Genomic DNA, 27966 nt, shown 5'->3' with positions numbered 1-27966 from the left:
ATGGAGAACCAGTGCCTTCCCAAGAAAGGTAGTGCTATCCCCTTGTACAGGGGGCATGTGGGGGGCCCACCTTCTTAAACACAACACCACTGATGGCATGTGAGAGAACTGTTCTATGGAAGCATAAACTCAGAAGTATTCAGAAAAGGCAATAGAGTTTTCACATGATTCTTAATGTTCTTCTGACATCCCATAACTACCACGCAACTAACAGTGCTTAAATATTAATATATCATCAACAAGTCCCATATAAATGATAAAAACCAAATAGAAGAAAGAAAACAATTTGCTTAATACATATATGTATAGTCACAAAAGTATTCTTAATAAAACAGGGAAGAAGTACTCAGGATAAGCACCGTTGCTTTTCCTGGGACTGATCGCATGTCATAGTTAGTATTTATAAATAGGTCATATGTCATAGCTGATGTTTATAACCACCGCCTTCCACAGCCTTTGTCTTCATGAAGCACCTCAATGGACTGAGGTCTTTACCTGCTGAGGGATCTACAGCTCAGTTTCCAAAGGTCTGCATCATTTGTAGTTCTGCTTGGGTAGAATTGTGATTGAGTCTCATTGGCCTTAATCACTAGGCTGGGAAACCCTAAGAGAGACACTAAAAGACATTGCTGTTTGCCACACTCTTCCTTGCCAAGTTAGAACAGAAGCCGGATTTTCCTATTGGTAGATCAGATTTATCACCCATCAACCTTTAACTCCATTCATAGCCCATTGGCTCAAAGTCCCCCAGGAGAGAAGCCTTATCTTCCAGCTCAGTGGAGTCCTTGCTATGCCATCAATGTCTGAATTTCTCCCCCTGGAACCAATATGTAGAGTCCAGCAGAGCAGTAGTTCCTTAAAATAGGAAGCGAAACTTTACTGCCAAATCCCTAGGGATGATGGTTTCTATTTCAACTCTGTGATCCCTGGATTCATGAATTTTGACTATGGGAAAAGCAGCACTATATGTTGGATGCTGATTCCGAGTATACACAGTTTCCAGCAGAATGGTGTTCCAGCCCTGCAGAGTATTGCCACCAAGCTGATGCTGTAACTGTGTCTTCAAAAGGTCATTCTAACACAAGTGTAGTAAGACCAACGAATTCCATGAACACAGGCCTACTACTTCACATCTCTGAATGGGAAGTGACCTCCTGTTGTGTTATAGAACACCATGATGGGGAAATAAGGCATTCTTTGAATTCAGAGAAAGTTATTTCTAGAGAAACATTGCATAGAAGAAGGAGAAATTCATATCCAGAAGAACTGTCTATCTAGTAAATACAAAACACTGCCCAATCTATGTAGGAAATTATCCAATAGAATCTATCTGCTATCAGCTTGCTAGCTGAACACTCACAGGAGCTGGCTTATCGTGGGCTCAGTGTTGGTGTCTGTTGCTGGCAGGTTGAGCATTGAGCAACAGCCATAGATATGTGGGTTTTGGTGAGCGCTGTGCCCATGTGTAACTTCTGTCAATCTTCTAACTGGTGTTGTAAGTTAGTTTGCAGGGATCTTGATTGTTTTTCTCTTTCACAAGGTATCACAGTGGTCGATTATATCGATGACATTATGTTGATCAGCCTACATGAGAGGTAGCAGCCACCATGGGCTTACTGGAAAAAGTACTCATCTGAATAGGGACCCAGATTCCAGACCTCTCTGGAAAAATTCTCAAAACAAGCCCAAAAGTATGTTACCACGTTTCTGTAGTTTCTCAATACGGTCAAACTGACAACGAAAATGTACCCTTACAGTACATGTATCAGATTATAATACTTTATACTATTTTATTTTATAAGTAGGATAAAAATTCCTATTTTAAAACCCAGTATTTGTTCAGCTGAACTTCAAACCAATTGTGGATTCATGAATTTTTTCTCTTTTAGAATCTTAATGTTCGTAGTTTTGCCCCTGCCTGTCCCATTCTTGTGTGGTGGCAGTGGTGAGAACTTACATTTGTCTCTTCAGCAAGTCCACAGATATAGCTATTGCAGCCCAGTTGGATTGCTCCTGTAAGGGTCATCTGGGCCTGATTTAGATGGTGAGATTTTGCAGTTTGAAGTAATGAACTTTTGATGAGGTTCAAGGTAACATTACAATAAAAGGGGGATTGGGGATGCTTAGGATGGGTTGACTATGTTTTGTATGTGTGATGAACATAAATGTTCGGGGTCAGATGATGGACCATGGTAGGCAGAATTCTAAGATCACCTCTAACATATCCTAACCCCGGTACATGTAAACCATTTCCTAGTCAAATAGGGTAATTATCAAGGGGAATCGATTGAATCACATAAGACTTGAAATCCACATTTAGAGGTCACAGATGGAACAGTCAGACAGATGCAAGATGTGAGATGGATTTGACATGGTGGAGATTCTCACTGCTGGTTTTGCCTATAGAGAGAGGCCATACCAATTATTTTTGACTGTTAGGGGACTTCATAACAATAGATTGCCACAGTAGACAGCCTTTGGTAACAAGTTCTTTAGCCTAGCAAGTTTTGTTGAGATGAATCCAGACAGCTGAGTCTTTCAATGCCTCCTTCCTTTTTAATTCTGATGAGTATGCTTTATATTAGTAAATGCAGTATGTACATTCTTTCTAAACATTCTTTTATTTTGAATAAAATTGATTCAAACACTTTCTACAAATCTTTTTTGTGAGCATGTATTAATTTTTCTTGGGAGAAATGCTATTCTTGAAAGCAGACATTATTTTCCTTCGTTGAATTACATTTACCCAAAAGTGTTTAGAAGCTGGGTGATGGATTCATCAGGAAAGCATTTGCTACACTAGCACAGTGAGCCAAGTTCAGATCCCCAGCACCTACATAAAAGGCTAGGTATGGTGCTATGTGCCTGTCATCCTGGTGCTGGAGAAAGAGATATAGGAGGACTCCTGTGGTCTGTTAGCCAGACAGTCTAGCCCAATGAGAGTTCTCCAGGTACCATGAGAGATGCTCCCTCAAAAACTAAGGGAGATAAGGTGGAGAGCAATAGAGGAGATGCTCAGCATTGACCTCTGGACTCCAATTATGCACAACCACTTTCCCCCAATGTGAACATGTATACAGATGTGCAACACACACACACACACACACACACACACACACACACACACACCACTTAGTCATAGATGCACATATATTTCTGGAATTCCTGCTTTCTTCCACTGATAAACATACTTGGTTTTATACCAATACTACATTCTTTACCACAGCTTGATACTTTCTCAGTAAGTTTATTCTCTTGAGAAAAAAAATTTCACAATGCGAAAATATGAGTTTTTCAGCCACAAAAGTCATTCAGTTTGAAGATTAAAGCAGTTTCTTTGAGAGAAAATACCACTGATATCACTAAAGGGACTTACTTCCAATGAAAACCCAAGGTATTTGTCAAAGGTTCCTTTAAAGTAGACATGCACCAAAGCATTTGCAAACTGGATTAACATTCCAGGACATTCTAATTGAAACTATGTCTTAAGGCAATAGGGATTATTACATCAGTCCCACATCTTCCTATTATATGGTAATTTCTAGAAGGATGTTTTTACAATAAAATTTTAATTTGCTATCTAGGACATCTAGAGTTCTAAACGCCTGACTTTTGACTCTAACGGTGTTACTAATTGCGATGTTCTTCTCTACTTCCCAGTTCCAGGTTTCTGTTCCTTTCGATATGGATTGGCTATCTTTTTGCACTTCTGTAATGTTGTCATCATGGCCCAGAGAGTATGCCTGAACCTCACCATGGTAGCTATGGTGAACAGCACAGAGCCACCTCATTTACCTAATGGATCTACATTGGAGATGCTAGATGATCTAAAGGTATATTGAAAGTATAAAGTACACGTTTAAGTATTTATCTTGTTAGCTAGTTTCTACAGAGGCCATATATTATTGGCAAAATAATAATAATAATTAAAAAATAAAGTTCAAGTTTCAGTCTATGAGTAAGGATCTAAATAAGCATATTCTGTGATTAAAGGAAAGCTCAAAAGTTGGAGAGATGGCTCAGCTGCTAAGATAGCTATTGTTCCAGAGGTCCTGAGCATCAGCATTCATCTCTTTCTTCTTCCTAACTGTGAGTGCAAAGCAACCAGGTGTCTTACCCCTGATGCTGTGAGCATTCATCTCTTCTTCTTCCTAAATATGAGTGCAATACAACCAAGTGTCTCACCTCTGCTGCCAATATCTCCAATATCCAAAATGATTTGAAACCTTTCTGGTTCCAAGCATTTCAGATAAGAGATACGTAACCCATAATTGAAAATATCAATGACAAAATGTACATACATATGCTAAATGACATTATAAGATAATAAAGTTTTTTTGAGACAAAAACAAATTTTAGAAAGGGGGGGGGACTACTTTACATAGACTGAGCAGGAAGACCACATTCCTGGAACCCATGAATACCAGATTATATCTCCATGCCTTAGACATGTCTCCTCTTTCTTTCTTTTAGAACCCTGTGTATTCCTGGAGTCTTGATATCCAAGGACTTATTCTCAGTTCTATCTTGTTTGGTGTGATCACAGCTCAAATTCCTGTTGGGTACCTATCTGGAATATACCCAATGAAGAGAATAATTGGGTCTTCATTGTTCCTCAGCTCTGTGTTGTCCCTGCTCATCCCACCAGCGGCACAAGTTGGAGCAGCCTTAGTTATTGTGTGTCGAGTACTCCAGGGAATAGCCCAGGTATTAAGACATGGTTAAAACAGACATAGAGCTTGGATGCAGAGTATTAGAGTTCAAAAATCTTTATCTTTTCATTTCAGGGGACAGTGTCAACGGGCCAGCATGGAATATGGGTCAAATGGGCACCTCCCTCGGAACGAGGCCGACTTACCTCAATGACTCTATCAGGTAAATACTTAAGCCAAGAATGGTTAAGTCCCATTTTCACCTCCTTGTGTCAAAGTCTTTCTAGGAGTCATTGAAAATGTGAGCTTTGAATGGCTAGGGGCTTCAGAAACATCCCCTGCAATATTCTTGCTTTAATTAGGGTTGAGAAGGCTTAGTGGATAAAGTTTTTGTCACACAAACATAAGGACCCTGGCACCCATGTGAAGTAGCAGGCATGGCAGCACACATCTATCACCTCAGCACAGCTGGCACAGAGCCAATGGCTCGCTGGCCAGCCAGCCCCACTGAAACAGCAAGTTCCAAGTCCATTGAAAAACCTTGTCCCAATACAGAGAGTAAGAGAAGAAAACACTGGACTTCAACCTCTGGCCTCCAAATGAATGCACATGGACACACACACACACACACACACACACACACACACACAAGTTGTTTTGGAATGAAAAAGAGGTGTCCTTATCTTAAACAACAGAAAAGGAGAGAAGAGAAAAGACTTTCTCTGTTCCTCCTGAGCATTGGAAACACAAACTTCTTTCATGGAGATTGTTCATTACGACACAGAGGTTTATTAGCTGCATTTCCAGGTGTCTTTGTCAAATTAACAGGGATGTCCTCTGTGTCCTTTGATTAGGGTTTTCAATGGGACCATTTATTGTCCTGCTTGTGAGTGGATTCATCTGTGATCTCCTGGGCTGGCCCATGGTTTTCTACATTTTTGGTGAGTCTGTTTTTATAAAACCTCAGTAAGGCATAAAAATTTAAGAATACACAAAAAAATCTAAATTTAATATAACATAACAATTTATATGAAATCCCTATTTTAAAAAAAAACTGCAGGCAGAAGGGAGTTGGGGAGAGGGACTGAGAGGAGAGGAGGGAGGGGAAACTGTGGTTGGGATGTAAAATAATAATAATAATAATAATAATAATAATAATAATAATAATAATCAACCCACAGTATTCACTAAGGGAAAGAGAAATCAGCATTCAGCAGGCTGATGATCAGAAATGAAGTTCGTGATTTCCTACCCAGTTTACACAACTACATGTTACGGTTTGGTATATATTACGTAAAAAAGCTCTCTGGGGGAACAGACTATCATAATAGTTACCTATACTGATTTCTGAAAGGTCATATGATAAGTGTGTTATATATACTACATACCTGTAGTGCTAGGCCATAACCAAACATAGCAACATCTTCAGGGAAAAATGCACTGCACAAATTGGAGTAAGTAAGCAGAATACAGAACAGATGTTACCAAGTGAATTCTAGAGTCACCGTTGGATTCAAGCTGTGGTGTCTGCCCCCACAGACTAACTTCCTCCAGTAAAAGTCCCTTCATTTCCCGAAGATTCCACAACCTTTCATCACTGTGCCACCAGCTGGGGACCAAGTGTTCAACACAAAAGCCTCTTGGGACTTTTCCTACTCAAGTCACATTGCTCAAAGTCACAATTACGGCACACTTGAGATTTATTTACTGACTTCTTAACTTTTCTATTGCTGTGATAAGACATCATGACCAAGGCAACTTACTTAAAAAGCATTTAATTTGGGGGCTTGCTCACAGGTTGAGAGGGTAAGTTCATGACCACCATAGTGGGGAGCAGGACAACAGGCAGGCAGGCATGGCTCTGGATCAGTAGCTGAGAACTTACATGAGGCAGAGAAAGAGACAGGAGCGGGGAGAGAGAGAGAGCGCTAAATGGTGTGGGCTTTCAAAATCACAAAAGGAATACATCTCCTCCAACAAAGCCACACCTTCTAATCCTTCCCAAACAGTTCCACCAACTGAGGATCAAACATTCAAACATATGTGTCTATGGGGGCCACTCTTATTCAAATCATCATATTTACCAAGCAATTACTTTAAAAGACAGATTGTAGAATTATAGGGACAATGTCATAATGTAAAGTTAGGTTACAACATCTACCACTACCCCTGACCCCTACCCCAAGACAGCAAATGAGTCAGAGTTATCAGAACCAATCAAAAAGTCCCATGGATTGGATGCCTGAAGCACACCCCTGTTTAGTCATTAAAAAAAAAAAAGGCATATAAGGAGGTAACTCTAGGAGGGAGATGTCATAGGTTTGAAAAGATACTCTGCTCTCACTCCCTCTCTCCCTCTTATCCCTTCCCAGGCTTTCTAATGGCCAAATTCAACAGGAAAGTACAGGGATGGAGGGCCTGTTGATATTTAGTCAAGCCATCTTTGGCTAAGTCAGTTTCAGAAGGCTACAGAAATGCCTAATTCCCATAGTGGGCCAAAGGCAGAGTCAGAACTTGGAAGCACATCTACCCTTGCAGTGATGGTTCAAATCGTACTGCTATCTAGCTCTGTGAAAGCTCAGTACGGCATGCTCTGGAGGTAGGGAGCATTACAAATCTGAGAACATAAAGGGCCAACATTAGGGAACCCTAAATGAGTGGATGGACTCACTGGATCAGGACAGAGCAAAGTGCTCACCAACACCAGCATTTCAGTAAAATTCACTCCACAACAAGGACCAGCTGTGGTTACAAAGAACACTTTCAAAGTGTGAGCCTCAGAGGGTTTTGGAGAAGAAATAGTTCACTTAGATTCTCAGAATGGTGCTCTGAAGTGGGCTTGATCCAGAACTCCAGGTAGAACTTCCTTGAAACATGTGATTCTCTGATAGGTATCATTGGCTGTGTTCTGAGTCTTTCCTGGTTCCTTCTGTTCTATGATGACCCCAAGGACCACCCATATATGAGCACCAGTGAGAAGGACTACATCACATCCTCTCTTACCCAGGAGGTAAAACACCTAGCTCCTTTTGGACAGCTCCTAGATTCTGCTCCAAACAAAACACATTCCAGCTGATCCTCACTCAGAATGATTCTTGATTTCTTTTCCAGGTAAACTTGCCCAGACAATCTCTGCCAATCAAAGCTATGCTTAAGTCTCTTCCACTTTGGGCTATTATCCTTAATACCTTTGCTTTCATATGGTGCAACAACCTCCTGGTTACATATACTCCAATATTTATTAGCTCAGTGCTCCGTGTTAATATTAGAGAGGTAAGTGTACTACCTATTCTCATCTTTAACTTATAAAGGACTCTCTCTTTATCTCTCTGTGTTTTGTGACCATAGACTCAGTCTTTGCCTGCCTCATACACTAACTAGTTCTCCTTATCTGGAGATGCATGGTTTCCTACATGTGAATTCTGCCCAGACCAAGGGTGTTGGTATAAATACAGTGTCTGGAATTCTACCATCAACACACATGCAGCCACATTTCCACACAGTCCCCCAGCTCCTCTTAATATATGTCTTAGCATGTTACTTAAGAATGTTACAAGTTAGTATTGTGGTAAATGCCTGCCTGTCAACTCAGCACTTAGAAACCTGAACCAGGCAGATTGTTCTAACATTGAGACTAACCTGGGCCACAGTGTGAGATTTTTATCTCAGAAAAATTGAAAATAGCTTGACAGTACCATTCTCTTTAGGGAATGGAGTCCTAATGGGAAAGTTACTGAACCAGCCTGTCATTGTGCCTAGCTGTTGTCAACCTACTGTCTTGGAATAAAGCTACAACTCCTGGGCTTTGGTCTCACTCTTAAAGGATCCCCATTGCTCATCTGACATTGGGAGTCAATTATGCTTAGAACTGCTTATCATTTGATATCAAAGTAACCAGAAAAGACTCCATTAGAAATGGAGTCTGAGCTCCCAACTTTGGAATGTTCTGTAGTGTACTTCCTGCCTCAAGCTAGCGGCCAGCATAATGTTGTGGTCATACAGGTTCTCACCGATTTAACCTTATCTTAATGAAACCATGGAGTCATTCCTAGAGTTAATCATGGCCAGTTAGAGCAAACATGCAATTGTCTGTCATCAATTATCAATAGCATCTCTATCCTCCATCATTTTCCTCAGGGCTGACACTTCCTGTTCTCAGCAGTCTTCTCTTGCAGTTTTCCAGATCCCATGACACTAAAAACAAAAATCTATAGACTGTTGTTTTTCATTAAATTCAATTCAGTAGCTGCCCCTTATCAAAGACTATAGGGGTCCATCCCTTTATAGTCTTTTCCCAGGGTCCATGGAAGAATCTAACAACCAGCTGAGGATCTAAACACACCGAGCTCTTAATCCATTCACTTATTCTTCTAAGTCAATTCCCTCTACACAGCTTCTTTTCTGCTCTCATACTTAGCTCCTCTCTGTCCCTTCTTATGCTGTTCTTTCATTGTTCTATCTTAGTTCTTTCCATCTTCATTCTTCTCTCCAGTCTCTGAAGTTTCCAGTTTACATACACACACAATCAGCAATTCTCTGGCCAAGGCAAGGTCACAAGGCTTGAGTCCTTTCAGGGTCATAAAGGCAGATAAGAGTTTACACCAGGCAGTGACTGTCAGGCTTTCTTCTACAACCCAAAAAAAGGGAGTGACTAATGGGAGTTTTCTGGTAAGGTCAACTAAGGGCTGATATCAATTAGGGGATTCTAAAAAGGAATTTATGTGCTCAGACTATATTCTTAGAAATGGCTAGATAAAGTGTTAGGAGACTATATGTCAGTAAGTCACTAGTAAAATGAAACTGCCTTTTTTTCCCCTTGGTACCATTTTTGTCCCAGCTTTCTTGGCTGTGCCACTTTCTGGTAGGGTGGGGGAAGTTTACTTGGTTGCTAGGCAACCTGTGTCACAATGTGTAGTATTCAGTTAGTAAAAGCACTTTTGCTCTGAGTTAATTGCTAAGGGGGCAATCTTTAGAAATAGAAATAACATCTGGGCTCAGATAGAAGAGGGAGGATTAAAGCTTGATTTGCACAAGAAACGAAGCTTGGCACCCATCGTCCGCCTGGCCTTGTTGGCAGTCTCCTTGGGACAGTAGGAGTAATTACCTTTATGTGTAACTAGTAGATGTCCAAAACACCATCTCAGAATAGTAAGCAGTAAATCTCTTAAATTAGAGTCTTGTGTTAATAAACTGGGGTGAAGGTAAGGAGTTAAGGATTTAATTGTTAATGGTCATTTTCTCTTACCTGTAGGTGAGATGAGCTAATGCTTATCTATCTGCAGTCTGTCCTTGGATATAGGGGAAGTGTCTCAGATGAAATACTTTTGTCCAGAGATGGCCCTGGCCAGATGTTTGCTAATGAAGAATAAACACAGCTGGGGAATGTTATCCAAAATAACCCAATAATATAAGGGAAGTCGTGCCCAGTAAATGATCAAACACATTGTTAGAAGTTCTTGGGGGAAAGAATCAAATGGGAAAGGTACAATAGCACACAAGAAATTCATTGCAGGATATAGTTAATATATTCAAAAGCCAATATCGCCAATATTCCTTGAATTTTGGCTTTATCCTCTGGAAGAGTCCTTGACTTTTCCAAGCAACAGCTTTTCCATAGTCAACTAAATTCCTACTTCATATTTCTGTGGCTCACAGCAGCCCCTTAAGCAACTGCTCTCCTAATCTGCAATTGCAACTCTGCAGCTATCAGTAGCTACTAGGTGAAGTGGCCATAGCCATGCAGGAATTTTGTTCCCTCAGGCACCAGCTCTATTATGGCTGCTGAAGGGAACTTTATCTAGATCTATATCCTTCTATAGAATTCAGGATTCAAAGGTTGAGGTGAAATCCTGCTCACCCGGAGAGGCTGAATAGCAAGTAGCTAACCTCCTCTCCTAGCTCGCAGCTCCCCCAAAACAGGGCATCCTTCTGCTCAGCACCCACTTAAGAACCCTAGGTACATGTGGTTCCTCCCTACCACTTCCTGTCAGCTAGTTGCTGACTCAGCCTCCTGACCCCAAGTTAATTTTCTTTAATCAAACAAGTGTAACATGTCTTTGCTTCACTAAACAAATATTCTACAGCATAAATGAATGCAATACACCTTAAATTAATATTCCACAACAATAGAGGATGGTGACAATTCTTACTAACCCCAAAACTAAGTTTCTCTTTACATTGGAACTCATATTCCCAGACACAACTCTAGTGCTGTATGTAGCTGGGACTGGGGATTGAATCCAGTACCTTGTGCATCCCAGACAAGAACTTTACCACTGAGTCACATCTTAAAGTCCAAAGTATACATTAGTTACTGAATTTCAGTGAAAAAACTGACTGTACAGGACTGTTTCTCCATTATACACACTCAGAATAATGTTTCCTCCTCAGAATGGGCTGCTGTCCAGCCTCTCCTATCTGTTTGCCTACATCTGTGGTATCGTATCAGGTCAGCTGTCAGACTTTCTCCTGTCCAGGAAGATTTTCAGCATAGTTACTGTCCGGAAACTCTTCAGCACACTAGGTAAGGAACATCCAGGACAGACAAATGCTTGGGGAGTCCTTTGGCTCTGTGTTCAGAAGCACTTAACTGTATGGTCTGGATCGTTCTGCAGGGATTTTCTGCCCTGTGATCTTCATCATGTGCCTGCTCTACCTGAGCTCCAACTTCTACAGCATCATCATTTTCCTGATATTTGCCAATTCAACACTCAGCTTTTCCTTCGGTGGATACTTTATCAATGCCTTGGATATTGCTCCCAGGTAGGGCTCTCTTAAAATGTATTTATTTTTTGCATTAATAAATAAAATTGCATGCATTTATTGTATACAGTGTGATATTTTGAAATGGATACATTGTAGGATGATTAAATGGAGGGAGTTAAGTAATATTATATATATCATAGAATCCATTTCTTTTGTAATGAAAATGCTTAAAATCTATCATAGTAACTGTTTTCAAGAATACAATGCATTGCTGTTAACAGTAGTCACTGTTTTTGATAAGTCTCTTAAACTTATTGAAATTTTATATCTTTCAGTCAGCATCTTCCTAAACATCTCCCTTCACCCCTAGACTCTGATAATACCCTTTCTACTCTCTAATAAAGTCACCTTCTTTATATTCCACATGTTCATGATATTGTGTGCCATTTGTTTGTGACCTGCTTATTTCACTCAACATTATATCTTCCAGGTTCATCCATATTGTTAAAAATGACAGGATTTCCTTCTTTTAAAGGAAATAGAATTCTATTGTGCATACAGACCACATTTTGTGTGGGTGGACACTAGCTTTTTCTGTGTCTTATCTGGGTGGATAATGTTATAATAAGCATACAACTTCAGACGTCTAACATTTCAACTCAGTCTCTTTCTAATGTGTGCCTAGTAGCCATAGCTCTGGGAAATATGGTGAGGCACCTTTACACTGTTTTCTCTAGTGGCTGCACTAATTCAGTTTTCTACCTCTCACCAAAACCTCTCTCATTTTTTTTTTACAGCCATCCTAACATACAAGGTAACGTCTCACTATGTTTTGAATCTGCATTTCTTTGATGATTGGTGATGTTAAACAATTTTCTTATATATTTGTTGACACTTGAGGTCTTTTTTGAAAAGTATCTATTTGGGTTCTTTGCTCATGTTTATTTAGGTTGTGTTTCTGATGTATTTCTGATAGTCATCCTCTATCAAATGTGTAGTTTACAATTTCCCCATTGCCTATGCTTCTTCATTTGACTGACTGTTTCCCTGACTTTGCAGAAAAGTTGTAGTTTGAAGGAATTCCATTCTTCTCCTTTTGCTTTTGTTGCTTGTAATTTTTGTCAGTCATATATAAAAAAATCATTGTCCAACCAAAGTCTTGGAGTTTCCCAGAGTGCTTCTTTGTCATGACTTTATAGTTTCAGGCTTCAGTTACTTTTGGGTTGATGCACTATATATTGTCTGAAAGAAAGGTTTTCTTCTGTGAGTAGACTTGCATTGGTTCCAACACTATTTACTGCCCATTTTCCATGTTCTGTTCTTGGCAATTTTGTTAAAAATTAATCCTGCCATAAATACCTAGGCTTATCTCTTGGCTCTCCATTTTGCTTTATTGCTTTGGCGTCAGCCCAGGTCCCTTTGGCTGCCGTACCTTCAAGGTATATTTTGAGGACAAGTAGTGTGAGACCTCCTACTTTGTTATTTGTTCTTGGGATGGCTTTGCCTATCTTTGTGAGGCCATATATAGTTTAATAATTTGTTTTCTATTTCTGTGAAAAGTGTCATTTGGATTTTCACAGGGCATGGATAGAGTGTTTAGATCACTTTAAGAAACATAGATATTTTACCAGTTTTAATTCTTCTGATCCTTTGCATGTCTTCAGTTCATCAATGCCCTATAGATTTAGAAGTACAGATCATTCCACTCCTTGGTTAAATTTATTCTTAACTACTTTATTTTCTAGTTCTTTTAAAAGGGATTATTGTAATTTTTCTTAGTTTGTTATTAAATAATAATTTTAAAATACCATTCTTTCTGGTATGGTGGTATATACTTTAATTCCAGTTCTGGATGTTAAGGCGGAAGAAGCAGGAATTCAAATTCAGTCTCAGCTATCTAGCAAATTTCAGGTCACTCTGGGTTATATAAGACCCTATCTCAAAATGCCCAAAAAAGAAAAGGAAAAAAAATGCCTTCTTTTTCTTTATTGAATCATAATTTCAGGAGCACCTTAGGATTTCAAATATTATGACACTCACAGGCATAAGAGTGACAGTTCTGAGGGAAAACCATGTATGTCAAATATAAATAGTGATGTGAATAGTTGCACATATAGACTGTACACCTATTACAGACCTATAGAGAATAGTCCAGAGATAGCAAGTGCCTATTTTAGAGTCATATTATTGCATTATTGGTCTAGATGGCCGTTGACCTCAAACAAACCTTTGTGTTGATATCCTCATCTATGATCTGGAGTAAAAGGAGAATGCTTAGCTTGTGAGTTGTTAAGAGTATTAAGGAACCATGTGTTTGGCACATATTTGTAACCCGGCACTCAGGAGGCAGAAGGAGGAGGATTGCAAGACCGAGGCCATCTTGGCTATTGAGCGAGAGTCTCTGACACACAGAGAGAAAATGAAATAATGAAAGAGTCCTGAACAATTCAGTATAGATAAAACATGCATAGTAGTGCTTTGGATGTAGCAAATGTCATTGGGACTGTCTATTTCATCATTCCTGCTATTATGTGCAAGTTTAGATGCTAATTTCATAACAAACTATACTTATTTATTACCAAGGAGATTTATGTTCAAATACTTAATTATGACCACTGGTTTGGAATTTGTGTTACTTGAAGTAAACCTACTTATAATGAGAAAGGGTTAATTTTGAGTCATAGTTTAGGAGGCTTTAGTCCTTTATGAGTTAGCTCCATTGTGTTGGGTCTGTGGGGAGGCAGGTCATTGTGGCAAGAGTTCATGTGAAGCAAAACTACTCATCTTCCTATCTGGAACATAAAAGAAGGGTCAGGAACAGAAAGACTACATCTCCTTTGAGGGCATATCCCCTCAATAACTTAAGACCTTCCAACAGGTCACACCCTTCCATCATCTGTAGTATCAACCTAGCAACCAAGCCAGGAGCAACCAAGCCCCTGGCAACCAAGCCCCTGGCAACCAAGCCCCTGGCAACCAAACCTCTAGAACATACATACAAACCATAGCAGGATCCTACAGAAGATTTTAGTGCATACTTTCTTAGCATGAAAACTGCTTTTTACTATCATATGTCCTTTGAGAGATTGGTGTGACTAACAGAAACAGCTCTGTAATTCACTCCAGGTAACAGACAACACTCACACTGTACTGTGGGGCTAACACTCCATGGAGAATGCAGGCAAAATATTAATAGGATTATCCAAAGCAGTGACCTCTAGTGATGTAAAACAAACAAACAAAATCATTATCATAAATTTGAAAAGAACCTTGTCCACCAGGTTCACATAAAGTATGTGCCATAAGAAACAACAAATGTATCCATTTCATTTATTTAGTCTTGAGGCTTGCCTTTAAAAATGCCAGCAAGTATTCTAATTGCATGGAATTATAGAAAGACACAAAAATTATTTGATAAAGAATGGGCAACATCAATTGCTTCTCAGCCTTTTGACTAAGTTCAAGTGTAGAAAGTCAATTAAAATGTGTTCACTTAAAGATTAAGACTATATCCACAAATAATACCTGTAAAATCTTAAGTATCTTATGTGCCTATCATGCCCTGGTATGACTATAATAATAATCTTATCCACATGCTATGGGTAGGAAAACAAAGGATGGAGGCAGTGAGAATCCACACCTAAATATGTCTTTCTCCAAGACTAGCTATAGTCAGTCACGTCCTCAGTGATGCTGTCTATCAGCATCTGGCAGCATGTAAGCTATCTGAGCAGGTAATGACCTGGGTGACATCTAATCTGGCCTAAGCTGCATCATTCCAATGGACTTAAAGTCCTTTTTACAGCCAAGAAAGGTCTGAAATGAAGAAGAGTCATGCAGATGTGATTTCATGAAAGCCTGTTTGGGAGAATAAGATTGAGTGAGACAGAGATGGCCTGGGACTGTAGTAGCCACCATGTCTTTGGGGAGCAGTAAGAGCAGATGGTACTAGAGGTTCTTAGGATGCTCTGTGGTACAGTCAGACAGCAATGCCATCCTCTTAAGGCAGCTGCAACAGCGATTTCAACTGTTTTAGTTATTTAAGCAGTAAGTGGATTGTGTGCTCTTGAATTCTCCTTCCCTCCCACAGTTCAGACATCTTAATTTTGTTCGGGTTTGATTCAACCATTTTTATGCTCAAGTATTAAATCAGTAACACAAAAAACCCACTGCCATGTTTCTTTTTAATTTGCTTACAAAATACTTTAAACCATGGGCTGTTCCCTCTAAAGAACAAGCAAATTGCAGGTAAGCATTGTGAAAAAAAGGGAAAAAGTCTTACGTTAAAGCAATGTAAAGGTTCTCTTGCTTTCCTGTATCAAGTCCCCACTGTGAGGGGACTGAGCGATGTAGATGAAGGGTGAAGCCTGCCGGGCCTGTGTCAGAGAGGTGCTCCATCTTGTGGGTATATAATGGATTCCAGAGGAAGAGTCCTAACTCTGCCTAGCCTCCCACATGCTGGGACTGAGGGTGTAAGTCCTGTGTCCAACTTCCTGATTTCCTGCACAGGTTAACTTAAATCTACAAGGACATATGGCTTTGCTGCCAGGAAGAGACACTGATTAAATGAACGGATTCTAAAGTCAACCAAATAAAAAGAAGCCTAGCATCACTATCAAAATATCAGATAAAATATACTTTAGTTCAAGAAACACGGCTAGAAATTTTAAAATGTACTTCATAATGGTAAAGAGAAATATATCAGACTTCTACTTTTGTTCAAACTAAAATATTCCTTTATTTATTTATTATTACTATGCATGTGCATGCAGGTATGTGTGTGTGTGTGTGTGTGCACGGGCAAGTGTGTATCTGGTGGTCACAGGACAACTTTGTGAAGTCAGTTTTCTCCTTCTACCTTTATATGGGTTTCAGGGGTTGAACTCAGGCTGCTAGGCTTGCATAGCAAGTGCCTTCACTCACTGACCCACCTGGCCAGCCCAGACATTTTTATTTATATTCATCATGAGCAAAGAGATTCAAAGAATTAAGAGGTTCATGCTGTGTTGACTGAACTAGCCAGGCACTACTCTCAAATAATTACACACAATTACAAGTAAGGGACTCTTAGGGGTCTCAACAGATCACCCACAATAAGAGGTAGACAAAAAGTTGGAAATGATTTTGATGAGTAGAAGGACAAATGAACATACTTGAACTAATTGACACAGGCAAGGCAGCACTCAATAAGGACTGAGTTTATGTCATTTTGAATGGTCTGTAAGATCAACTGAAGTTGACAAACATGCACCATCATAAAGCAAGCTGCAGTTAATTCTCCGGTCACAGTGCCATACGTTTACCATTGAAAGGAAAAGAAGAAAGTCCATAGCAAGAAATGGCTTTAAGAATAAATTCTCGGGGGGGGGGGAGAATAAATTCTCACAGTTTCTATTCATCCAAAAGCCAACCCAAATTTAATTCTGAAGCTGCAGCTAGCTGCAAGGGATGCTGTGAATGTAAATGTACCTGAACAACAGGTTCGTACCAGTTTACCAAAAAGACATGGCTCAAGAGGGACCCACACAAGTGTTTCCATTTATTTTAAGATTAAAAGACAAAATATAACTTTTATGGTGACAAAAATAACTCAATAGTGTTACTGTATTTGTCCTTATATGAGTATGTATGTATATATATATATATATATATGTGTGTGTGTGTGTGTGTGTGTGTATGCACACACATATATTATATATATATGTATATATCTGAGTTTTTTTTTTTTTTTTTTTTTGGTTTTTCGAGACAGGGTTTCTCTGTGTAGCTTTGCGCCTTTCCTGGGACTCACTTGGTAGCCCAGGCTGGCCTCGAACTCACAGAGATCCGCCTGGCTCTGCCTCCCGAGTGCTGGGATTAAAGGCGTGCGCCACCACCGCCCGGCTATATCTGAATATTTTTATGGAGCTCATAAAGACAGAAGTAACAAGGGCTCAGAAAAGTCATAACTGGCTCCAATTCCATCCATGGATTCTGTTGCTGCAGCAAATAGGTGAACTGTGGAAACTGAGGCCAGTTAATGGTCCCTGCCCCCACCAATCCCTATGTCTGCTCACAGGCTTAAGTATTTTTCACAATAGAAATAGACAAAGGATAGTATCCTCGTGAATATACTATCCACCTCTCTCATGACTGAGGTCAAAATTCTAATCTGTGGCTGGGCGGTGGTGGTGCATGCCTTTAATCCCAGCACTTGGGAGGCAGAGGCAGGTGGATCTTTGTGAGTTCGAGGCCAGCCTGGTCTACAGAGCGAGATCCAGGAAAAGGCGCAAAGCTACACAGAGAAACCCTGTCTCAAAAAATCAAAAACCAAAAAAAAAAACCCAAAAACCAAAATTCTAATCTTTGACCTCACAGTGTTGAGGGTTCAGCTGTGACCCTTTCCTGAGCAGGGCCTGGTAAGTTAACTGACAAGCTCTATGCTCCTCCCACATCGAACATGTAAAGGCAAAGTGAAACAGTATAGACCACAGGAAATAAAACAAAAGATTCTGAAGACTTTCCTACCCATGAGAGGAGAGACCTTCTAACTCAGAACCTCTAATGCCAGGCTGAAGGCCAAGGCTCCCAGCCTGAACCAATCTGGTCTCTACTAAGCACTGGCTCGCTCTTTGTGACTGATGGACTTGCTGTCTCCTTGGTCTATGGCTTTCCGTGGCCTCCTCGTTTTTCTTGCTTATTTCCTGCTAAGGTTGATATGAACACCCAGGATTGGCCAATCATAGCTGCTTATAAACAGCCTTTTCACTTCCTCATCAGAGGCTTGACAGCATTCCTTGGGGTCAGTGGCTCTGGTCTGTGTGATTAGACCAAGTGAGCGAACAGAGCCCTTCAGTCAATACGTCTCAATCCAGTTCCTACGAGCACCCCATATCACCCTCCGAGTTTCTTGGCTGCACTTGGAAGTCTCAAACACTGCTGAGTTTTCCTCTACACATGGGATCATTTTGATAATGTCGTAGATTCTCTACTGCTAACATCAGCCTTTCTGACCCTGAAGAACAAGGAGAACATTGCTGCCATGCGTGCTTTCTCCCGGGCTGATGAACTTAAACAGTTGGAATGAGTATTCACTGCATCACAGTTGCCCCTTCAGGCCTCATTGGATTGGGGTAGCTTTGCCTGAAGCATTTGGACCACTTACCATCCGCATTCTCTTTCCTTTTTGTACAGATATTATGGATTTATTAAAGCAATTTCATCTTTATTTGGATTGATTGGAGGCCTAATTTCTTCAACTATGGCTGGGTTGATCCTTAATCAGGTAAGTAGCATGCAGATATACATAGTTGTTTTCCATTTTGTTTTTGCTCTTAATTGTATAAAGAAAGTTATATGCACGCATGCACAAAACTTGCTGGAGGAGATGCCAACAGCGAGTGGTCCTCTGAGTCAGCAGACAATATATTCTTTCTCCTACAAACAATCTATTCTTTCTTGTTGTGCAGCAGCTGCTGGTATTGGGAACTCTTCAGTTGTTTGAAAGGAAATGGGTCTCTGGTTTGAACAGGGAACAATAGCTTGAAATGGGATTTGGCTGAGTGAGAGTCGTGGAAGTACAAAGGTGAGCTTTGTCAGAAAGGAAGTTAGAAACAGGAAGACATGGAACTAAAGGTTGGGGGGCACTGTCACTTTTACTGAGGCAGGCACTGCATCTGCAATTGTCACAGAATTACTTAAAATTCTTTTGCTGGACACAATTGAAATACTCTGCCAATTGAAAGTTACTTAAAACACATGCTTCAGGCTAGCACGATGGTTCAGGGGGCGGTGTGGGGGGGGGTGCCGCACAAGCCTAACACCCTTGTTCGAATCCCGGAACCCACATGATGGTGGAGAGAGAGAACCAACTCCACAAACATTTCCTCTGACCTCCACACCCAGGCCGTGGTGCATGCCTGTTCTCAGACGCTCATATCCTGTGACACACACAAGTAACAACAATTTTAAAATCCATGCCTCATCTTGAAGAAAACAAGTAAAAGAACGTTTTAGAGATTCAGAAAAATTGATTCCAGGGAGGTGAATGACCACAGGGCCACTGGCTGCTGTGGATCATTGGACAAACATTGATCAGAAAGGTGGAGCCAGGATGGGCATATTGGCTTGTGTGTAGTGAGAAAGGACTGCACCCTCATTCTGTATCCAAATACTGAAGGTCATGCTCCCTGCCACCACGAAAGCTGTGAGCAGAGGCAGGAACTGCATCTTTAAGTGGCACTTGATTTGGAATGTTTGAAGAGTGAGTTGAGAAGGCAGCGGGTTAACATCCTAGGAAAAAACTGTAGCCAGCTGGTTTAAAGGGAGCAGTTAATCATTCTAGAAGTCCATCTTGCCCTGCTGGTCAGGCGGTCAGCAATATTGCTGAGACTTGTGGTGTCTGTACCACTCTGGGTGTTGGGCTTTGCACTTCGCCCTCATTCTCTAGGAGCCTGAGACCAGTCCCTTCTTGAAATGCTGGGTCTAACTAGTGTCTGCCTATCAACCCTGTGTCCTTCCACCTAGATTGGAGCGTTAATTTACAACAGCCAGATGCTTGCACTGTGTGCGTTCTAAGTTATTGATAACATGCACGTGCAGGTTCCTTTCTACCTCATGGAAGACAAAAGTAGCCTTTACAGTATAGAATACAAAAGGATCCTTATCTACCCCAACCCCATCCCCTATCAATTTCACTAGCTCATAAACTGGTTTGTTTGGAGAAAAGCTCTCACGTGGAGAAGTCATGTTGGGGATTTCTTTAACCCACCACACAGCATGGGCCAGGGTGAGGTAGTCAGCATACATTGTGGCCACATTTCCCATAGAGGAGCTCCTCCAAATCCTGCTTCACATACTTGTGGTGTCATAAAGGCAGAAGTCACAGACAGTGCCAGTGCCATGGAGACTCCCCAGGAAGAATGCTGGCCTCATGAGAGAAGGGAAATTCAGGGCAACCGGGATCAGCTCTCTTTCTGAGCATAAGAGCCCAACCACACCCTCCTCTTCCCCTGCATCTATTGAATACCCTGAGCTGACTTCCTGTAGCTGGAGTTTTCTCTCCAGGACCCGCCAAGCCCGGCAGTCCGACAGCCCACTTTTAAAATAATCACTCAGACGCTTATATTATTTAAACTGTTTGGTCTAATGGCTCAGGCTTCTTGCTATCTAGTTCTTCTATCTTAAATTAACCCACTTCTATTAATCTATACTTTGCCACGTGGCTCGTGGCTTACAGGTACCTTACATCTTCCTTGTCATGGCGGTGGCTGGCAGCGTCCCTCCCTGCCTTCCTCTTCCCTCAATTCTCTCTGTTAGTCCCGCCTATACTTCCTGTCTGGCTACTGGTCAATCAGTGTTTTATTTATTAACCAATCAGAGCAACACATTTGCCATACAGAACATCCCACAGCAATTTCCAATCACGGTCAGCTGAGCAAACTTCTCCTCTAACTTCTGGAAGGTGCGAGGAAATGTGATTTCAGAACTCCACAAAGTTATCTCTGCCCAGGAAGGAATCTTGTCTGCCTTTGCCTCAGTGTGAGGGAAGAGAAACATTGACTAAAATGTCCACCAAGCGTGTGAAACAGTAAAGCCAACAAGAGTTTGAAGTCTACGTTCAAATCTCTTTTCTCCCCAAAATCTTTTTTTTTAATTGTTTTTATTTTATGTGATGGTTGTTTTTCCTGAATATATGCCATTTGTGTGCCTGGTGCCCCCCAGAGTCTGGAAGAGAGCATCATTTGCTCTAGAACTGGAGATACAGTCCATTGTGAGACACCATGTGGGTGCTGAAAATAGGTAATCCCAGTCTGCTGGAAAAGCAGCTAGTGCTCTTAACCTCTGAGCTCTCTTTCTAGTCCCATCAAATCTTGTTTCTTCTAAATGTCACACACCAAGAATTGTTTTTTAGGACCTTAGCTGCCTGACTGGAGCAAATTAAATTTTTCTAGAGAAACATCCTGAATTCATGCCCCATGGGGGTTCCATAAATATGGCTCAAAATTGAAAAAAATTTCAAAACACTTGAAGAAATGTGAAAAAACAAAAACACAGAATTAGAGCCTCAAAGATACTGCAAACAATGCACACCTTAAAAAGTGAAATAAGAGACTGAAGATGTAAGAAATATGACCTATGACAAGGAATCCAATTTACCCCCTTGTAATCAACAATATACAAATTAAAACTAGAAATATCAGACTTACTGTGAACAAAAGGAACCTCTAAGGACTCTACTTCCATCAATGGGAGAGTGAATGGTTTGAGTCAATTTTCTTACTGTAAACAGTTATCAAGGCTGAAAACTGAAGGTGCATCTTCTGTGACGCTTGAGCCGCTGCAGATGCACAGGCAATAGCAGGCAATTTCTGCAAGGAGCAGCAACTCCAAGAACTGTTCCAAAATGACTGGATTGTTTTTCCTGTTGGGAAAAGGGCTTCTGATTTTAGGGGTGCTCTCCAGAGTTCATGGAGAATAGAGACCCTGATAAACAAAACATTTAGACTTTCCAAGGGCTGCATCTGAGGAAAAGGGTGATCAGAAATCAATAGCCAGTCCTTATAATCTGCCTGGTGTCATTTGGGTGGCAGAAAATACCAAGCCAAACTGGGGTGCTTCGGGGGTGCTGAGACCTCCCAGTGAGCCTCAAAGAAGCAAATCAAAATACATCTAGGTAGAGGTGACACCATCCATGAAACTGTCCCTAGAAATTTCCTGTAATTGTAAAGTAGTTTGGGAATGTATAGAAATCGGCCACGCACCGCACCTGTTAACGTACAAGTGTAGTGATTGTAAAAGGACAAAGTCACACACAGTGTACCCTTTCAACACAAAGACCAAACAACAGTGATTGTAAAAATCCATACGCATTTGAGAACTAGCTTCTTTGGAGGTTCCAGCAGGGGAGCACAGCTACCCATAGACCCTTGACCAAAGACTGCTCTTCCTCTGCTTAGGGAAGGAAAGTACATGGAGCAGTGAGGGATGAAGGGAACACCCACCTAGCCAGCCAGATCAGCCAAATCAACCCTGGTGGTCAATGGGTGACAGATGTTGCCCTCACATCCACATGTTTGGAAAAAAAAAAATACACTGCACCAGCTAGCCCAATTGTTAGCTCAGTTCTCCCACTGAGAAGAGGGCATTTGTTATCAGTACACTCAGATTTTTGTGGTGGCTCAGTGAATAAAGGTGTTTGCCACCAAGACTGATGGCCTGAGTTTGATCTCCAGAGTCTACATAATGGAGGGAGAGTACCAACTCCCTGAAAACCATCTTCTGACCTCTACTCTTGTGTCATGACACCCATACACATGGACACACACATACACACAGAGTAAATAACCCAGATGTAAAAGAAAATGTTCTCAAGAGACAGTCTGGCATGTTAGCTACCTTTTCTCTAAGAAATACCTCTTCCTAGATTAAACTGGCAGCTCAGAGATAAAGAAGTGGAATCTAGCTTTCCACAGCAGAGAGAAATGCAGGCTTAAAAAAACTGCAGTTCCAATTCTAGGGTAGAATAAGATGGGCCCACACCTAATAGGTGAGGGTGAACTGGAAGTTGGCTATCCCTTATCAGAATGTAAGAGTCACTTTGCAGTTACTGCAGAAAACAGCACAGGTCAGTGCAACGTGAGATTTCCTTTGACACCGAGAGCAAGAAAAGGAGGCGATGATCTTATTAGCTTTGTACTGTGTTCTAGTTAAAATATGAAAGATACTCATGAAAAAGGGAAGAGATTCAAAGACAATGAGAAGGCTCTATAGCTAAAGTGTGATAATTAACCAACAATTTGATGTAATTTCTGATACAGCATAAATATGTAAATAGTATAAATCAATGATCTATATGAATTATTTTCTAAATATCTGAATAAATAGTACAAAATAATTTTAGTATATCATTTATAGCCCTAAAATAAAATAATATATGTAAGAATATATTTAATGAATAGTTTACATATCAGTGGAGAAATCAGGAGATAGTTTTTACAAAATTAAAAAAACTCTCATAAATGGTAAGATACACCATTTTCTTATATTAAAAGACTTGAAAAATTATAAAATGTCTTCAAATTCTGTTATAAGATCTGCTGGTTCAACACATTCCCAACCAAAACTTTAGATTATTTTTGTGGGAAATGATAATGTTTTTATACAACTAGCATGTGTTCACAAAGAGCTAAGAATAACTGAGGGGATTAGGGGTTTTTTTTGAGACAGGACCTTGCTGTGTAGGCCTGGCTGTCCTGGAACTCACTATGCATCCCATGCTGGTCTCTTACTTGCAGCTCTCCTCCTGCCTCTGCCTTCTGAATGCTGACACACAGGTGTGTGCCACCACGTCCACCACTGTGAAGGCCTTGAAGAAGAAAACCTGGACTGCTTTCTCTTAATTGTATCAGAACACGGCCATGGGAAATATGAGAGGCATCATAGCAAAATAACCATTACTGTACATAGAGTGGCTAAAAATAATAGTTATAGTGCGTAGAATCTGCCAACTGCATTTAAAAACACACTTTCTCTACATACCTATCTGTGGGAGTCCACAGAAGCTTTCTAGTGAGAACCTACTCAGGGTCAGAGAATCTGAGCTTGCTTTACCCAGCAGTGCTGCATAAGGAGATGATTTGGCCACAGGTGTGGTTAGCAGGTGTTTGGAAGGGTCTACACTTGGCTGTGCAGTGTGCTTTGATCTTGCAAGAGGGTCTTTTGCCTCTCCCCTTGGCATGTTATAAAAAGACCTTTTCAATAGAGAATGAGGCCGTTCGGTATTGATCTAGGCCCTCCCGAAGCTATCCTGTGTTTCTGTCTTTCTTCTCATTGGCTAGGTCTCTCTATCTATCATTTCTTAATTCCTCTCTTCTCCACCTAAGAACCCTTGAAAAAATGGGAGCTAGAGTCCCACACCTATCCATACATGCTTATCTGGTATAACACACTGTTGTCTAGATAAGTATCTTGAAAAGGACAGGAAGTTTTAAAATAATAAACCATGAGAAAAACGATGCATTATTTCTAAGAAACTGATATATTGCCTGGAGGTAGTAGGGCACCCCTTTAATCCCAGTACTTGGAAGGCAGAGATAGGTGGATCTCTGAGTTCAAGGCCAGCCTGGTCAACAGAGTGAGTTCCAGGACAGTCAGGGCTACACAGAGAAACAAAAATAAAACAAAGAAAGAAAAAGGAAAAGAAAAAAAGAAAGAATTCACATACACACACACACACACACACACACACACACACACACACACACACACAAAGAAAAAGAAACTGTCATATTAATAGCTGGTGAAAACAGAAATCTCTCTATATAAAAGCAATTACTTGTGTAGAGTAAAATGATGACTTTCTTATAAGTGTTTTGAAGGCTTAAGTGACCTGTGTTGAGTCTACATATTACTTTAATACTATATTTTAAATGTTATAAGACACAAAATCAAGATCAGTCACTCACACTTACTTCGTATTTTAATCCCTCAGGATCCGGAAAATGCTTGGCATATAATCTTCTTCTTGATGGCGGGCATTAATGTGGCATGCCTGATTTTCTACCTTCTATTTGCTAAGGGAGAAATTCAGGACTGGGCTGAAGAAACAGAAAACACACGACTGTGAAGGTGAGACATTATCAGATTGAGGGAAGTTTGGAAGCTGAAGTTGCAGGCAAGAGAGCAGCTGACGATGAATCACTGAGATGCAGATGTGGGCTGGGGGAGCAGGAGCAGGCTACATCTGAAACAATATCACTAATACCACACCGCCCAGCAGTACAGCATCAGAGCTGCTAAAGCAAATTTGGGAAATTGAGCTTCTCACAAATGAACAGCTAAGAAAAATGCAAAAGAGATGAGGACATGCCTTCAGAGACGTGGAATAAGGGTTAGAAAATGTGGAGTGTTGAGGTGAAGGAAGTAATATCTCTGGAAAGTGCTGTCCAGGACTAAAATTACATAGGATCTAAAACTTACCACTGGCTTAGACACAGCTGTCATAGAGATGATCCTGGCAAAAACAACTTTCAAATGAGTGATGAAGACAGGAGGCCAGTGAAGGTGTGCTCAAAGAGAATCAGGTAGTTTGCTTTTCATATAAACTGTGGTTGGTGAAAGACGGGAAAAGAAATGACTCCTGGATTTGAATTGGCAGTAGTGAAATAGCCCTGTTGTTAAGCCCCATTGAATCAAGACACCCTGTTGTGATGAATGCCAGCAGCTGTTCAGAGAGACAAAAAGATGCTGTGAGCCCACTTTGTTTTTAGGCATGAGGAAAGAGAGTGCATATGTGTGTATGGGCTCATGTGCATGTGCATGTGTGTGTGTGTGTGTGTGTGTGTGTGCCAAAAACAGCTTCAGATGTCATCTTCATGCTGCCTACCTCTTTTGAGACAAAGTCTCTTATTGGTGGGTAGCACAACAATCCTGTCTGGCCAATCAGGCCCAGTGATCTTCCTGTCTCTGCTTCCCCAGTGCTCAAGTTACAAGTATGTGTCCCTTCTTTTTACATGGATTTGGAGTCTCAAACTCAGGTCTTTGTGCTTGCAAACCATTGAGTCAAGTAATTGCTCTCTGCAGTTTTCTGTTGTCTGTTCTATCTGTAGAGGAAAAAAAAAAAGAAAGAAAATATGATGCGAGGAAATAGAAACAGTCAGAATAGACAGATATTCCTCCTGAAGAGGAAAAGAGAGAAATGTGGAATCAAAGAGAGTTTTCTCGTTGCCCCTGGCTGTTTGATTTGGAGGGGGAATACAATTGCTTGTAAGCCAGTGGTACAGATGAGTCACTGCTCATTGGTCCTTTGTGTTGTTATTAATGTGCTGTTGATGTTAATGTAGTTTTATAATATCTGCTTTCGTCTGAGTGTGTTACCAAGTGTGTTACTCCTGTGTAAGAGCTGATACCAGCATGTGGTGATGTTGGGTGGGCCTGGAACTCCCTATGGAGCCCAGACAGACTTATCTCAGAACTTCCACCCCTACCTCTCAGACACTGACATTACAGATGTACATCACTGTGTCTGGTTTTTAAATTCTACTTTAAGTGGAATGGTTTTCTCAGTTTAATTCTTGTATTAAATACAGTAGAAATGCTGTTAACTTTTGTAATGCCCACAGTTTCATGAAACTCATCCTACCAGCTTCTAGTGGGTACTGTTTGATCTCTACATAAATGATTTTGTTAGCTACAAATATAGGTGATTTTATTTCTGTTTCCAGTCTGGATAACCTTCATTTTTTTTTCTTCTCTAATTGCTCTGTTTAGAACCTATAGTATAAATGAATGCAAGGGTCAAGAGAAAACATCTCTTATTTGGTGTTTTTCTTTGTTGGTTTGGCTTGACTTGACGGGTGTGTGTGTGTGTGTGTGTGTGTGTGTGTGTGTGTGTGTGTGTGTGAATTCAGGACCTCAACAAATGTAGCTTAGATCTAGGCTTGAATTTTCTGTATAGCCCAAGCTGACCTGAAGCTCATGATTTTTCCACCTCCATTTCTGAGGGCTTGAGTTACATGTGTGTGCCACCATGACTAGAATTAAGGATAGACATATTTATATTGTTCTGACCTTCAGGCAAAAACAGGTCTTTTTACATTGTTGCAAAGCCTTTCTCAACCTCATCTCTCCCAGGGCTTCATTTTGGGGGTGTATATCTGCTATGTGTTCCCCGACCATACTGAAGGTACCATTGTAACATCACAATTATACAAGGACTCACCATGAATTTCTGAGAACCATATTACCACAGATAGGCTACCTCACATTAGGAGAACAGAAGTAAACTACTTAGAAGAAGTCTGTGGACTCAAGGCAGTGGCAGCGCTGTTGAGAGGTGTTCAAATACCTACAGTATTTGGAATGGTTCTTAGAACGGGCAGATGACGCTAGAGTGCAGGACCATGGAAGTTGGAGCATGTGCCTGGTGCAGAATCACCAAGAAAGGTTTTATTTTCATTTTCTTAATAACAAATTAGTTTATTAAAAGCTGAAATTTGGAGACACAGAGAATGTACCTATTAGTACTATAAATGCAATGTGCTGTTTCAAGAGTAGCAATATCAAACTATTGGAGTGCCAACTCTATGGACACAGTGGCTTTTTATCTGCTTGTTTAATTCTCAGGATACAGCCTCGATACTGAGTATCTTCATGCCCTGACACTGGACCTAGAAAAATGCTGCAGTTACTCAGATATTTTCACATAGATTTCCCAGGGTAGGGCAGAAGGAGGCAGGTTGGCCCCTGGCAGTCCTATGTATTATTATGTCCATAGTGGAGACATGTGAAGATGGCATGGATAACCTATCACTGGACAAAAGACAACTTGAGAAAAATGTCCTAGCCTACACTAATTTCTTTGGGGTGTTGGCACAGTTTCCAGGTGCAAGGACTCTCCAGTGACGTCTCTATGTGTTTTGTTTTCCTTTGTCTACAAAAGTTAATAGAAAAGTGAGCACCTTTGAAGCACAAGGTCAGAGTCCTTATTGAATAGAAGAGGAACTTGCATGAGACTGCCACCCCCGGGAGCCACCAACACCAGGAGGGGGTGGCAGGAGGATCCTGAGGGGCCAGGCTCAGCCACTTGAGTCTGTGTGCTTCTTTTTGCACTGTGGATTATATGTGACGA

General features: G+C 40.7%; 1 protein-coding gene across 1 annotated transcript; it reads left to right on the top strand.

Annotated features, from left to right (window-relative positions):
- Nucleotides 1–27966, top strand: Slc17a1 (solute carrier family 17 member 1). Its single transcript, XM_059262366.1, has 12 exons — nucleotides 1–28; nucleotides 3661–3833; nucleotides 4474–4707; nucleotides 4788–4875; nucleotides 5507–5593; nucleotides 7544–7662; nucleotides 7764–7925; nucleotides 11043–11175; nucleotides 11267–11414; nucleotides 18531–18621; nucleotides 24829–24965; nucleotides 27778–27966. Exons 1-11 carry the CDS (start codon nucleotides 1–3, stop codon nucleotides 24961–24963), a joined length of 1398 nt encoding a protein of 465 aa, XP_059118349.1. The 3' UTR covers nucleotides 24964–24965; nucleotides 27778–27966.

Source organism: Peromyscus eremicus, chromosome 5 (assembly GCF_949786415.1).
Source record: "Peromyscus eremicus chromosome 5, PerEre_H2_v1, whole genome shotgun sequence".
NCBI classification, from domain to species: Eukaryota; Metazoa; Chordata; class Mammalia; order Rodentia; family Cricetidae; genus Peromyscus; species Peromyscus eremicus.
This window is presented reverse-complemented; position numbering and strand designations above follow the sequence as displayed.

Coding starts and splice junctions, on each gene's coding strand:
- Slc17a1 (XM_059262366.1), top strand. CDS start 1: ATGGAGAACCAGTGCCTTCCCAAGAAAG. Junction 4,876..5,506: donor TACCTCAATGACTCTATCAG/GTAAATACTTAA, acceptor TCCTTTGATTAG/GGTTTTCAATGGGACCATTT. Junction 11,176..11,266: donor GAAACTCTTCAGCACACTAG/GTAAGGAACATC, acceptor ATCGTTCTGCAG/GGATTTTCTGCCCTGTGATC.